The sequence below is a fragment of the Bubalus kerabau genome, chromosome 19 (genome assembly GCF_029407905.1).
Source record: "Bubalus kerabau isolate K-KA32 ecotype Philippines breed swamp buffalo chromosome 19, PCC_UOA_SB_1v2, whole genome shotgun sequence".
Lineage (NCBI taxonomy): Eukaryota > Metazoa > Chordata > Mammalia > Artiodactyla > Bovidae > Bubalus > Bubalus kerabau.
Window position 1 is genome coordinate 65,543,983 of NC_073642.1, and position 15,728 is coordinate 65,559,710.

At 44.0% G+C, this 15,728-nt stretch overlaps 1 protein-coding gene across 3 annotated transcripts in view; it reads left to right on the top strand.

Moving 5' to 3' along the window:
• Positions 1–15,728, top strand: part of EVL (Enah/Vasp-like) — a 143,935-nt gene that overhangs the window by 66,558 nt on the left and 61,649 nt on the right. The window contains exon 1 of one of the 3 annotated variants that reach the window (XM_055555502.1): positions 3,900–3,974. The exons of 1 other annotated variant lie outside the window; for it this stretch is intronic. Coding sequence is in view for 1 of the 2 variants with exons in the window: in XM_055555500.1 (XP_055411475.1) it covers positions 14,336–14,346 (11 nt within the window). In the remaining variant the exon portion in view is untranslated. Of the gene's footprint in view, positions 1–3,899; positions 3,975–14,265; positions 14,347–15,728 lie in introns of those variants that run through there. One more of the 3 variants, XM_055555500.1, reaches the window with a different exon arrangement.

Below are 15,728 nucleotides of genomic sequence, written 5' to 3' on the forward strand. Positions count from 1 at the left end.
GCACAATTGCACTCATCATCACACACTAGTAAAGTCATGCTCAAAATTCTCCAAACAAGGCTTCAATAGTACGTGAACTGTGAACTTCCAGATGTTCAAGCTGGTTTTAGAAAAGGCAGAGGAACCAGAGATCAAATTGCCAACATCCGCTGGATCATTGAAAAAGCAAGAGAGTTCCAGAAAAACATCTATTTCTGCTTTATTGGCTATGCCAAAGCCTTTGACTGTGTGGATCACAATAAACTGTGGAAAATTCTGAAAGAGACGGGAATACCAGACCACCCGACCTGCCTCTTGAGAAACCTGTATGCAGGTCAGGAAGCAACAGTTAGAACTGGACATGGAACAACAGACTGCTTCCAAATAGGAAAAGGAGTACATCAAGGCTGTATATTGTCACCCTGCTTATTTAGCTTATACACAGAGTACATCATGAGAAATGCTGGGCTGGAAGAAGCACAAGCTGGAATCAAGATTGCCGGGAGAAATATCAATAACCTCAGATATGCAGATGACACCACCCTTATGGCAGAAAGTGAAGAGGAACTAAAAAGCCTCTTGATGAAAGTGAAAGAAGAGAGTGAAAAAGTTGGCTTAAAGCTCAACATTCAGAAAACTAAGATCATAGCATCTGGTCCCATCACTTCATAACAAATAGATGGGGAAACAGTGGAAACAGTGACTGACTTTATTTTTGGGGGCTCCAAAATATTAAAAAACAGTGACATTACTTTGCCAACAAAGGTCCGTCTAGTCAAGACTATGGTTTTTCCAGTAGTCATGTATAGATGTGAGAGTTGGACTATAAAGAAAGCTGAGTGCAGAAGAATTGATGCTTTTGAACTGTGGTGTTGGAAAAGACTCTTGAGAGTCCCTTGGATTGCAAGGGGATCCAACCAGTCCATCCTAAAGGAAATCAGTCCTGAATATTCATTGGAAGGACTGATGAAGCTGAAACACCAATCCTTTGGCCACCTGATGTGAAGAACTGACTCATTGGAAAAGACCCTGATGCTGGGGAAAATAGAAGGCGGCAGGAGAAGGGGACGACAGAGGATGAGATGGTTGGATGGCATCACTGACTCAGTGGACATGAGTTTGAGTAGGCTCTGGAAGTTGGTGATGGACAGGGAGGCCTGGCATGCTGTGGTTCATGGGGTCGCAAAGAGTCGGACACGACTGAGCGACTGAACTGAACTGACTCCATACAGACATGCTGGGGAGAGTGGACCAGAGGAGAGGAGAGGGGCAGGGCCTTAATTTATCTTCGGTATCTTTCTATGGTTTTGAGTTTTCTAACTTGAAATAAATAGAACTTTAAAGCAAGGAATATCTGAGTGGAGAACTAATGCCTCCTACTTTTTTTTACTTTGTCTGTTTTAAGAGAGATCTAGTAAATCATATATTTCTAAAATTTCCCTGGGATGGTTTATTTAATTATTTCTCCCCATCGTTTTTTCATTACATGGTTGAAACTACATACGTTTGTGCTCATGATTTATTTTTTCATGTTTAATATTTTTCTGGATCCTTCATCATGTTTTTTCTCCTTAAGTTGTTGTTTGATATTAAAAATGCTATCAAGTGTTCTTTTTATTTTTATTTGCCTTATAGCTTTCCATTTATTTTCAGTCTTGAAGTATCCTTTTGTTTTAACTGGCTTATGTTGACTGGATAACTCTGGTTCTCTTTTTTTTTTTTTTTGGTCCATTCCAACGTGTTATATTCCCTGTCTGTTGACCAGTGATTCCAACCCCTTTACAGTAGGTCATGACTGTTAGCGCAGCCGCTTTCAGACTGGGGCACGGTCATTCCTGGGGTGGGGGGTGTCGGGCCTCCCTAGGGCTGCACCGGCAGAGGCAGCCTGAAGGGGATCAGTTTCCGGAGCTCCCGGTTCCATGTGTCTGGGGTGTGCTGGCTTCCCTTCCTCACGTGACCCCTCGCGGTTCCACTTTTCTCACTGCGTGGAGAGAGGCAGGCATCTCGCTTGCCCTTCCCAAATCTTATGAAGATCGGTTGCTGCAGGATACAGTAACCTTCGGTGGACCAAACAGAGGAGTAATTTGAGAATGCGTTGTTCCTGAAGGAGCCTCCCGTGAGCCAAGTAAAGACAGCATCTGTAGGAAATAGCGAAGGGGACAGCTCTTGTTTCATCCAGGCTGCCAGTTTTGTGCAGAGTGCTGTGCCTCTACCTGTCTAGTTGTCTGTTCTAAAAATAAGAATTCTCTCACTGTGGTGTGGATAAGCATGTTAGAGTTGGAAAATTAGTCAAGTTTTTTCTGAGTAGAAAGTGAAACTAATGTGGCCTGACAGTTTGATAGAGCAGACAGGCTCTGCCAGTGAAGTTTTAGGGCAGACCTTTTTCATAAACTGAAAGAACTTAAATTGCATTTATAAATATTAAGCATATTTAATGCACGCATACCATGTATGATGTTTCTAAGTATTAAATCCTTTGCAATCATCTGAACTTCCTGTTGTGGTCCCAGTGCGGGTTGGAAAAGAATTTCCAGATGTGAGACAGAATGAGAGGGAAATAAAGTTTATTAGAGTGGGAGACTGTGTTAGAACAGGGGGCCAGCTCAAGGGAGAACCGACGTTGAACAGGCGTCCTTAGTCCACTTTTATAGCCAGGGTACAAGGAGTGGGATAGGGGTCTTGCTGGTCGTTTGCTGGTTGAATGAGGCATGTATACTGGGTAGGGGAAGAGTAGGGCAGATGCCTTCTCCCTCTGGGGCAGGAAGGGAGACGGGTTATACTGTTCCATTAACAGTTACAGTATGGGGGCGGGAGGGGTGACCCCGCACCTCCTTGGTTTTATCTGCTCTTTCGTCCCTGGCTCACCATGTCTCCCATAAAAAAGAATAGATGTTGCCTTAAAAATATGCAACAGGGTATATAATTTTTCTAAATATTTCTAGAGGGCACATAAGCAGAAAAACTGGGGGACTAGAATAATACACATATTTCTTCTTAGTTTGTATTTTCTATTTTTAACACTGTTTTTTCCTTGTTTTTTTTTTCCCCCTCCCACCGCCCCCCCCCCCATTCTAATATACATACTGAATTTTCTTAAATTGAGTTGAAAACTATAGATTTTCTTTTTATTCTCCTGGTTGCTACTCCTAGCTTACTGTGACCCGTGCTTACTCTTCTTTTTCATTATGATTCTTTGAAGTCTGGTCAGTGTCTGGCTTCCCTGGGTCTTCAGTGTTCTCTGACCTCTCTCTTCCTCATAGAGTAACCCGCTCCCACACACACAAGGAATTTTTGTTCAGAATTATAAATGTACTCCCTTAAAAAATGGTTTCTGATTATCACTGCTTACTCAAACATCATTAAACCTCCGGCTGTAAGAATCTTTATCAGCTTTTTGCCCCCCACCCATTTTTCTAACCACTTTAAACAACCGTTTTAATCGTTTTGCAGTTTGCAGGTCAGTGGTATTCTTTACAGCAGTCTGCAGCCGTCATTACTCGGTAGTTTGGAAACCTTTGTGTATCACTTCAAAAGGAAGTGCCACACTCAGTAAGTCATCTCTTCCCATACCTCCCTCCATCCCCCCATATTCATTATATTTTTAATGGTTTTTTTTTAATGTTTTGCCATCTTGGGGGCTCTTGCTGGTTGAGGAGAGACTGCCCTTCCCAGGGCTGACTAATTCCTGTAGACGGTAAATTTGTTAGTGCGTTCACTTTTCGTATACACACCAGCCAGTCTGCAGTCCATACTCGCAACCTCCTCTGTCTGACTCACATACCAAGCCAGTGTTTCTTCCTGCCCTAAATCTTCTCCGGGCCCCACAGCCTGCTGGAATCATTCAAACCAGCCAATCCTAGTCTGTTTACCCTGCTCTGCTTTCCCCACGGAAATTCCGAGAAAGGCTGCAGCCCCTGGCCTTCCGCTCGCTCCTTCCTGCCTGCAGACCAGCACTGGAGCCGCTGCGGTACCAGACCTTTTGTTTCAGGGGGACTGTGAGTAACGTTAAGCTTTTCTTTCAATGGCAGTGTTGTCACTCGGTCACCTTTATAGATTAAGATCCAGACACAAATGACCACCACTGTGACGCTGGGAATCTGTGTCCTGTCTCTCTGTGAATTCTCCATTTCATGTATAAATGGAATCACACAGTGTGTGGCCTTCATATCTGGTTTCCTTCACTTAGCACAATGATCTCAAGGCTCACCCAGGCTGCAGCATGTGTCGGTACCTACCTCCTTTTTATGGCTGAACAGTGTTAAATTATATGCTCTCTCTTTTTGTAACTAGTTATTTCTTCCTTCATAAATGTTCTTTTGTGCTTGAATATAGTAAAAGTTCTTCAGAGTAAGATCTGTACCTAGTAAACTAAGATCTTATATACCTGAAAATGCATTTCCCCCTCATATTTAAATAATAGTTTAGTTTGGTATGAAATGCAGGTATCCAAGGTTTTCCCTCTAGAATTCTGAAGATAACACTGTATTGTCTTATTGCAGCTAGCATGTAGAAGTCTGGTCTGACTTCCATTTTTCTATTGGTGATCTGATTTTACACTTGGAAAACTTTTTAGAATTTTCTCTTTGTCTGATGTTTGTAAATATTATAATCTGGGTACATGGACATGCACACTTATGTGTTTTATTTATCAATTCTGTTTGTCACCCTGTGAGCCTTTTCAGTCTAAGCTATTAGGTCTTTCTTTCTTGGATTCTGAAAAATACCGTCATTGTTTCTTTTTCTTTCCTTCTCACAGGAATTGGCATTTTTCTCCTTTCCTTGTTTTTCCTTCCTGATGTGTCTTGCGTTGGGTGTGAGTCGCTCAGTTGTCTGACTCTTGCGACCTCCTGCACTGTAGCCCGCCAGGCTGCTCTGTCCATGGGATTCTCCAGGCAAGAATCCTGGAGCGGGCCGCCATTTGCTTCTCTCGGGGTCTTCCCAGCCCTGGGCTCCCACCCTGCAGGTGGATTCTTTACCGTCTAAGCCGCCGGGGGAGCCTGGGTCAGTTGTGTGACCTGATTTTGTGTTTTTCATCTCTTGTCAATTCTTCGGCTGAGGCTGCCTATTGAGTTCTTTATTTCAGCAGTTATATTTTTACACTAAAAAATTGCTTGGTTCTTCTTTCTCTTAGCTTATTCCCACCTTATAATTGTATCTTCCCTTATATCTCCAGTGATTTTTACTATGCTTGTTAAATTTTCAAAGTGTTTCCCATGGTGTAGTTTGTCCATAAGAAAAGCTTCTATGTGCTTCATATACTGTCACACTACTCTACTGCAACACTGCTTCACTTCTTAAATTTTTATTTATTTTTATTAAGTATAGATGATTTACAATGCCGTGTTAGTTTCTGGTGTAAAGCAAAGTGATTCAGTTCTATTTCTATATATATATAAATATGTATGTGTGTGTTGTTTTTTGTGTTTTTTTTTTTTTCAGATTCTTTTCCATTATAATTTACTACAAGATACAAAGTATATAGTTCCCTGTGCTGTATAGGCCCTTACTGTTTATCTGTTTTATGCACACTAGGATGTATCTGTTCATCCCAGACTCCCAGTGTACCCCCCTTTCCCTGTTGGTAGCCATAAGTTTATTTTCGATGTCTGTCAGTCTGTTTCTGTTTCCTAAATAAGTTCCTTTGTGTCATGTTTTAGGTTCCACATGTAAATGATTTCACACAATGTTTGTCTTTCTCTGTCTGACTTACTTCACATAGTATGATAATCTCTAGGTCCGTCCATGTTGCTGCAAATGACATTAATTCATTCTTTCTTATGACCAAGTAGTATTCCGTTGTATAAGTGGGCCACATCTTCTTTATCTGTTCATCTGTTGATGAACACTTAGGTTGCTTCCGTGTCTTGCCTACTGTAAATGGTGCTGCTATGAACATTGAGGTGCATGTGTTTTTTCAAATTAGAGTTTTCTCCAGATACATGCCCAGGAGTGGGATTGCTGGATCACATGTCATATGGTAACTCTAATTTTCTAAGGAAGCTCCAATGCTGTCCTCCATGGTGGCTGCACCAATTTGAATTTCCATCAGGTGTAGGAGGGTTCCCTTTATTCCACACCCTGTCCAACATTTATTATTTGTAGACCACCATTGCTTCACTTCTGACACCAGATGTGTGAGGTTTTCACACGTGAAGCATTTCCACAACACTAACTGGGTGTCCTACAATTATCTGGAGATAGCGTCAGATCCCGTAGGTTAAGGGCTCTGTCCCACAAGGCTGTCACCACCAACCCACCCCCACCTCCGCTTCAGATATCAATCACAAATCCAGGTTATTACCTGGGCTTCCCACCAACTGGCTATTAACGGGAGGCTCCCATACCTGCTTTGTGGGGTTCAGTTTATGTGCTGGAAGAGCTTGTAGAACTCAGGAAACCAGTTTATTACAAAGGAGATGAAAGGATACAGGTGAAGTCAGATGTAAAGATCTAAAAGGCAGAGTCCGGAGTGGTCCTGAGCACAGGGGCTTCTGTCCTCGTGTTGAGGTTGTCCTGCCCTGCCAGCTCTGGATGCGTTCTCTTCACCAGCCTGGAAGCTCTCCAGACCCTGCCCTTTGGGGATTTTATGGTGGCTCCGTTAAATAGGCATGATTGAGTACATCCGTAACCAGTGATTACTGAACTCAACCTTCTTGGAAGCAGAGGCTGTGGATTGTAAGTTTCAACCTAAGAGGGTTCCCTTAGGGGCTTTCCAAAAGTCACTTCATTAACATAAACTCAGGGGTGGTTGAAAGGTGCTTGTTATCCATAACAAAAGACACGGTTCACTTTTATCACACAAAGCTATTTCAGGAAGTGAAGACTAAAAGACCGAGTATTATAACAAGGAATGCTTCCATTGCTCTTATACTTTGGAAATTCCAAGAGTTTGGAGACCTCAGAGCCAGAGACGGGGACAAAGAGGAAATATGTATTTCTTAATGTATGTCACAGTTTTCGTCGTTTAAATGAAGCCTTTCTTTTACGTCTTTGTTTTGTAGTGCTTACACTTCTTAGAGATACTACAGTTCACCCTATGAGTTCATTGTTTTCTCAGAACGTTCAGTTGCCCCGCTAGTCCTGTGTGGATTTGTGCTGCATATGAGTTTGGCCAGGAGCTTAGTTGAGATAAGCTCCCCTGGTGGCTCAGAAAGTAAAGAATCGGCTACAATGCAGAGACCCAAGTTTGATCCCTAGGTCAGGAAGACCCTCTGTAGAAAGGAATGGCAACCCACTCCAGTATTCTTTGCCTGGAGACTTCCATGGACAGCGGTACAGTCTTTGGGGTCGCGATGAGTCAAAACACAACTGAGCGACTAACGCTTTTTATTTAGTTGAGATGGAAGTTCCTTGGGCAGATCACCATAGTAATATAGACAAAGCCCATCTCTTCCCTTTCCAAATGCTTAGGTTTGAAAAGCAAGACCGTATCTATATCCTCTCTGTACCACCAATAATTCATATCTTTTTAATCCCAGTCTCTGCAGCTGGACAGTTCTGAATACCCACTATGTACCAAGAATTACGCTGGGCACAGGTGGTTATAAAGGATGAATAAAACATGGTAGCTCCTACCTAAAGGAAATCATCTGTGACAACTAAACTGATAATGTTGTTAAGTGCTGAAGAAACACAGCAGCAGGAATGGCTTTCTCTGGGGGCGTGGGGGGCACTAAGTGCCTCCTTGAAGAGGCAGTATGTAAATTGGGTCTTAGAGGACAAAAGTCTGACTGCAGTTGGTCATGAACCTTGCTAATTGCTCTCGACACTTGAAGAGTAATTCAGTGAGACAGTTATGAGATTCTGTTTAAGGAAGCACCCTATAATGTGTTACTGCGAATTGAGTTCAGCATCTAGTAATGCTGTTCAGGGTATAGTCGGTGCAGGGTAGATGTTGAGTTCATGAATAAATATATGAATAAAGAAATGAAGGAGAAGGGCACCAGTGATGGTCACTAATTCTGTGTAGTCATTTCTCTGTCCTCTTTTTCTCTACTCCTAGGACACAAGGACCTTCTACCCAGAACACTCTGCCTTCTTTTTAACACAAATTCTCATGAAAAGCCAGTATTATATAAGCATGATTTTTTTCCTGTATTTCTTAAACAAAGACACTTTTGTGCTCAAATATCCCATCAAGACTAAGTAGAAGAGAGATTAGTCTGTTTAGAGAAAAGGAAACTAAAATCAACAGATGACTTAAGCCACACAGCGACTAGATCTTAATTACATTTCCTAAGTAAGCTGCTGCTGCTGCTGCTGGTACGTCACATCAGTCGTGTCCGACTCTGTGTGACCCCATAGACGGCAGCCCACCAGGCTGCCCCGTCCCTGGGATTCTCCAGGCAAGAACACTGGAGTGGGTTGCCATTTCCTTCTCCAATGCATGAAAGTGAAAGTGAAGTCGCTCAGTCGTGTCCGACTCTTAGCGACCCCATGGACTTCAGCCTACCAGGCTCCTCCATCCATGGGATTCTCCAGGCAAGAGCACTGGAGTGGGGTGCCATTGCCTTCTCCGCCTAAGTAAGCTATCTTTTAGTATAGCTCCCTAATTTGTTTTCAACCATTCTGCTTTCTTTTGGGATCTAGACACATGGAAAATACCTCTTTTGATTGAGGTCAGTATACTTGTCATTTATTGAGCATGATCAAGAGCCAAATGCCTTAGCATTTAATATCCTATGTGAGATTTGGTGCCCCTCAGCTTCATTTCTTTATTCATATATTTATTCATGCAGTCAGCATCTACCCTGTACCTAGTATATTCAGAACAGCGTTACTAGGTGCTGAACTCAATCTGTAGTAACACATTATAAGGTGCTACCTTAAACAGGACATTTTTTAACTGTCTCACTAAATTGCTCTTCAAGTGTCAACAGGCCCTATCCTATTTTTCCAACATTTTCTATTTCCCTGACACAGTTGACTTAGAAACTGGTGCTGCACATGCAAGCCATAGTTATTAATATAACCAGTCATTTCACTGAACATGAGGCAGCTAGGTCAGACGTGGAGGAAGTGAATGCCTGAAGACATACAGCATGCCAGTAATGAAGCATGGGCTAGACTCCATATCTCAAAATGCTCTGGCCATAGATCTTTCCACATTTCTTGCTCCAGCTCAAAATTCTTCCACTCAAGTGCTGTATTAAAGCCAAATGGTAGAGGGTTTTTTTTTTAATGCCCCCCAAAATTCACTTTTACTCCTTGGAAGAAAAGTTATGACCAACCTAGATAGCATATTGAAAAGCAGAGACATTACTTTGCCAACAAAGGTCCGTCTAGTCAAGGCTATGGTTTTTCCAGTGGTCATGTATGGATGTGAGAGTTGGACTGTGAAGAAAGCTAAGCGCCGAAGAATTGATACTTTTGAACTGTAGTGTTGGAGAAGACTCTTGAGAGTCCCTTGGACTACAAGGAGATCCAACCAGTCCATTCTGAAGGAGATCAGCCCTGAGATTTCTTTGGAAGGAATGATGCTAAAGCTGAAACTCCAGTACTTTGGCCACGTCATGCAAAGAGTTGACTCATTGGAAAAGACTCTGATGCTGGGAGGGATTGGGGGCAGGAGGAGAAGGGGACGACAGAGGATGAGATGGCTGGATGGCATCACTGACTCGATGGCCATGAGTCTGAGTGAACTCCGGGAGTTGGTGATGGACAGGGAGGCCTGGCGTGCTGCGATTCATGGGGTCGCAAAGAGTCGGACACGACTGAGTGACTGAACTGAACTGAACTGAAAATTCACTCTTAGCTGTTACCTATTTATTGAAGCCAAAAAAAGAGAGTAGAAACATGTTTGGAGAACAGACGAAATGAAGGATGAAAGTAAAAGGCACATTCCCACAATAATGATATTTAAACTCAGACTGTAGGAAATGCTCAGGAAATGAAAAATAATGCCCTTTGATACTTTAATAATCATAATGAACTTCTGCTTCTGGCTGTGACAGAGTAATTGTTATGGACTTGTCATCTTGACAGAAACAACTATGAAACTGAACAAAACATTCAAGATTCCTGAATATAGAAGGATATTGAAACTCATACGAAACATTAAATTCTTAACAGTTTTCAGGCACTGAACAGGCAGCACAGTTCTGTGAGTGGAGAAGCCCCCGTGATAAGCCCGACCATTGGTCTAGCTTTCTACCTGGAGTTTCCCTCTGGTCCTGGCACAGAATGGTGGAACCCAAGCTAAAAGTTGATCTTAGTGAGCTCAGCAGTCAGATATTGGAATGCCAAGCTTCTGAAACAACTGGACATTGCAAGGGCAAGGAAATACGGAAGCAGAAGCCAAGTTGAGTTTTGTGTAGGGATTCACTTTGGGATGTTGGCTGAGGGCTGCTACGAATGAGTAGAGTGAGACTCTCTATGACACCCAGCATAGATAGACTTCTGCAGGGTTGAGAGCTGACTGATGCCCAAGGTCAGGCAGTGCTGGGAGATGCTGGAGATGCCTGTCAACCCAAATGAAGAGACCTCACTGAGCACCTAGGCATTCAGGTGAGACCTCAGAACAGCTGCGCTTTAGGAATAAGGACTATGCCCTTGAGAAAGGGACATACCCTAGGACTAAATTCAAAATGGAACTAGAACTTGAGAAAGAATTAATCCAAGCTTGATAGCACTAAAAAGACCTGCCAATAATTTGCCTAACAGCCGGGACAAACTCAATACCTTTAAAGGAAGACACCATAATCCAGACTCTGAGTGTATCATAACAATGTCAGATGTATAAATTCATGGACATACGGTCAGAAGATATGACCTATACTTAAGGGGAAAAATCAGTAGACAGGTGGCTCTGAAGTTGGAACTAGCAGACAAGTACTTCAAAGTTGCTGGTGTAAAAATATGTTCAAAGACCTAAAGGGAACGATGGATAAAAAGAGCAAACAGATGGAGACAGAGAAATGGAAATTATTGAAAATTTGCCAAATGGAAATTATAGTACTAGAAATAAAGTTTTAAAATTCACTGGATGAGGGAATTCCCTGGTGGTCCAGTCGTTAGGACTCCATGCTCCCACAGCAGGGGGCATGGATTCAGTCTTTAGTTAAGGGACTGAGACTCTGCAAGCTGCGTGGCCCAGCCAGAAAATTCACTGGATTAGATTACAGGTGGATCAGAGACAGCACCAGGAAGCGCTGGTGGACTTGGAAACTAACCAATAGGAATCATCTAATCTGAAAAACAGGAAAATAGTACTGAAAAAAATTAACAGCCTTGATGACTTGTGAGATAATAACAAGAGGTCTACATATGTATAATCAGAATTCTGGAGGGAAAAGGGAATGATGAGACAGGAAAAAATTGTTTAAAGAAATAATTATAAAAAATGTCCCATGTTTGGTGAAAAGCCTGAACTTAAACATCCAAGAATTCCAGTAAACCCCTAGCAGGATAAATATAAAGAGAACCACACCTAAGGCCATCATGGTCACAACTGCTGGAAACCAAAGAAAAAGAGAAAATATTAAAAGTGGCCAGAAGAAAGATTACATAGAGAGGATGATGATGTGAATGATGGCTGACTTCTGTCAGATGCTGTGGATGCCAGCAGATAGTAGAACAACAGTTTTAAGGTGCTGATAGAAAAAAAAAAAATCTCAATATTCTCTATTCAGGAAAAAAAAGCCTTTGAGTATGTTAAGCAAAACAAAGATATTCCAATAAAAGAAGAGTAAGAGATTTTATTGCCAGCATCCCTGATGTACAAGAAATGCTAATGGCAGTTCCTCAGTCTGAAGAAAAATGATACCAGGCAACTCAGGTGTTTAGGAAGGGATGAAAAATGCTATAAAGGATAAATATATGTGGGTAACTATAAAAGGCTTTTTCGTAATTAAAAAGTAGACATGCACATATGACGTTGTACTGAGATGGTTGGATGGCATCACCGACTCAATGGACATGGGTTTGGGTGGACTCCAGGAGTTGGTGATGGACAGGGAGGCCTGGTGTGCTGCAGTTCATGGGGTCACAAAGAGTCAGACACAACTGAGCAACTGAACTATACCATTAAAGATCGGAGTGGATTTATGCACTCGTAAAGTTTTTATATTTTACATTAGTGTAATATTCTAAGTATACTGTGCAAAGTTAAGAATGTATATTTAAATCCCTAGAAAGACCTCTAAAAAATAATGTAAAGAGGAATAGCTAAAAAATCAACAGTATAGAAAAGTTAAAATGGAGTTTTAAAGAGTATTTAGTTTACCCAAAAGAGTGCAGGAAAGGAGTAACAGGGAAACCAAAAACAAATGAGATAAACAGAAAAAATAGCAAAATGATAGGCTTCTACCCAAACATATCAATAAATGTAAATGGACTAAATACTCCAATTAAAAGGTAGAGATGGATATGCTCATTAGCTTGATTGTGGTGATTATTTCATAATATATATGTCTAGCATTAGCCAAGGAATGCAGGTAGCCTCTGGAAGCTGTAAAAAGGCCAGGAAATTATTCTCCTTTTGAGCCTCCAGAAGAACCTGTTGAACTTTCCAACACCTTGGTCAAGCCCAGTGAGGCCATGAGATCAGTGTCAGATGGCTGGCCTACTATTATCTTATAAAACTAAGGTAATTTGTGCTGTTACAAGGCATACGTTTGTGGTAACTTGTTTTAGCAGCAGTAGAAAATCAATAAGGACAGAAAAAGATATACCAGGCAAACAGTGAGCATAAGTTTGAATGGTTGCTTTCATATCAGATACAGTAACCTTAAAGACAGTGTTAGCAGCAATAAAGAGGGGCATTTTATACTGATCAAAAGGGCCATTCATCCAGAAGATAGAATAGCCTTAAAAATATATGTGCCTAACAAGAGCTTCAAAATACATGGGGGAAAAAAATTTGACAGAAATAGACAAACCCCCAATCATGGTTGAAGACTTTAACACACTTGTGTCAGCAGTTGATAACAGTTAGATAGAAATAAGTCAGTGGTGACAAGCCAGTAAGGACATAAGATCTGAACCAACCTATTAAGCACCTGCCGCACCGGACGCTCTAGACCCCGCGCGATGTCAGAACCTTCTTTTCTTGTGCAGGTAGTGCAGTCACCAAGACCAGCCGCCTCCGGGCCATTGAACAAGTCTCCGTAAATTTAAAGGGATTGAAGTCATGCAGGAAAAATGAAGAAAGAGTCCTGTGTATGTTCTTTGACCACAGTAGCATTAAATTAGAAATAAATAATAACAACAGAAGTAGGATAACTCCAAACATTTGGAAATTAAAGTATTTCTCAATAATCTGTAGATAAAAGAGTCACAGGGTAAAACAAAATATTTTGAACTAAGAGAAAAAAACCCACAGTATGTCAAAGTTTGTGGTTTGCAACCTAAAGCTGTTTTTAAAGGGAGATGTGTATCTTTGAAACCCTTTGAAAATGCATTTTCAACACTTGGCTCTCACTGAGTGTGCTTTCAGCTCTCCAGTTAGAAGCACCCTTTCTTTTGCGCCGTACTCGGAACAGCTGTTCTCTGCTCTGTCGGTAATAACATCCCAACATGTCGATTTGCTGACCTTCCAGTCGCTGCCTTTCTAAACAGTAAAAGCCCTTCAAGGACAAGAGCTGCCGTTCTTGGCGGTGTTTTGTCTCCAGTTTCTGACACAGTGCGTGACACTTGGGTTCTCAGTCAGTTCTGAATGAAAGCTCGGGAGTGGATCTTACCTTCCTGAGAACCCAGTGGAGACAGGTGGACTGAGGATGATTAACCCCATTTTACAGCAGAGGAAACAGAAGCCCAGGTTCCCTTAACAAGCCGGTGACAAGGCCACGCTTCCATCACCCCTCAGATATTTTCTTTTCAGGCCACCAATGACAGAAATGTCACCATTCGTGAGAAGTGTCTCCCTAACAGAAGCACGGAGTTTATTTGCGCGTAAGCCGTGAGGCCTTCCCCAGCTGTAATGCCATGATGGCGTGTGTGCACGCTGGAGGATGGGCCAGGTGCCTTTCTGAAGGCTAGACGTCTAGGGAGCCATTGGCGCTGGGCCCCGAGTTGCAACAGGTGGGGAGCCTGGGCCTTGGCCTTCTCCACGCTGCGCCCGCCCGCCCAGGCCCTGCAGAAAGTGCCAGAGCACGAGGCTGCAGCCTGGCGCACGGGCCGCCCACACTGGGGGGCTCTGTGCTGCAAGCTCTGTCTCTTGTTTTCTACCTAGGTTTCAGTTCTCAACTGGGGCTTGTTTCCCCTTTGTCTCTGGTTCAGCTTCCTTTTCCTGTTTGGTTTCAAGTAGAGTCTAAAACTCGAGTCACTGCCTTCCCAGAGTCTGTGCGCTCAGGTCAGCTGGCCTGGCGGGAACTTGGGACTCACCTCCTCGGGCTCCCTGTCCTGCAGACTTGCAGCCATGGCCACTGTGTGAGTACGGGGACCGCAGGGGACAGAGGGACCTCGGGAGCAGACCTGCAGCCGCAGCAGTGAACAGCCCAAGGGACCGTGGAAGCCTCCCCAGGTCCCCCGGCTGCACTGATAGGGAGACCGAGGCCAGAGGGCAGGAGGGCTCACGGCCACCAGACGGTTACGGTTATGATGGAGCCGCCCGCGGGTCTGTCCGCCATACCAGCCTGTGTCTCTGGATGCCTGTTGTCATTAGTGGCGCTGTGTGTGTGAGTGTGTGTGTGTGTGTGTGTGGCAGAAGCACTTCCTCAGAAGTCAGATGCCTGGCGCTGTTGGTGGGGGCTCTGAGCTATCTCGGGGTCTGGGGTTTGGCTCAGAGGTACTCTTCTCTCTAGAATGGCCTGAGAACGCTCAGGGGTCTTCTCTGAATCCTGGGCACAGGAGGAGGGACTGGGGTGCCTTTTGTACAGGTGGAGACTGCATGGGCTGACACAGCGGAGCCCCGACCTTCTGCCTGAGACTCGGGGCTGAGTGTAGGCAGCGGATGGCTTGGGCTGCGGTGGTTTGGCACGTGTGTGGGCACCAGCCAGTCCGTGTCCTGCCCTGGTAATTGTGAGCTACTCTTTCCGAAGGTGAGATTGGGACTCAGATGTGATTCTCCCCTGCCCTGCGACCCCTTGAAGGACTGGATCATGAGACAGAGCTTTATCCTCTGGGATTTGGGGCTCTGAACTTCATCGACTCATGGCAGCCTGACGTCTCAGCATAAGTTATACTCCTTCCCCTTTAAACATTCCTTCTCAGTTCCCAGACTGCTGTTTCACCAGTGTTCTTGTTTGATTCTTTCAACCGTGTCGGGTGGTCAGCTCGGGAAGGGTCATCACTGCTGTTCAGGGGGCAAGGAGGCCTGGCCTCTGACCAGCCTTGGAGCTTTGCTCAGGGCCGCGTGGCTGGTTGAGGAGGCCCGGGAGGGAGAGCCTACCCAGCACAGCACAGCCGTGTCGGGAGGTTCTCCTGGGACGCCAAGTGGGCTCTCTGCAGGCGGCCTGCGGGGAGTTATGACGGGGACAGTACAGTAAGGGGGCCCGTCCAGTGCTCCTGGTCAGCAGGGGAGCTTTGGCCATCACAGCATACCCCACCCTACCCTGGCAGGGCCTCAGCCAGGCTGCCAGAGTCCCTTCCTCCAGGCCCAGCGGCTCACAAAGCCTAGGGGCGCAGTTGGCCTCTCCTGCTCCTTTGCAGCCGGTTTTCCTTTCCTCTAACATTTCCTTAGTTGGCTGCGCTGGGTCTTAGCTGCAGCATTCAGGATCTACGGTCTTCATTGCAGCACGTGGGATCTTTAGTTGAGCCATGTAGAATTTAGTTCCCTGACCAGGGATTGAACCCGGGCCCCTTGTGTTGAG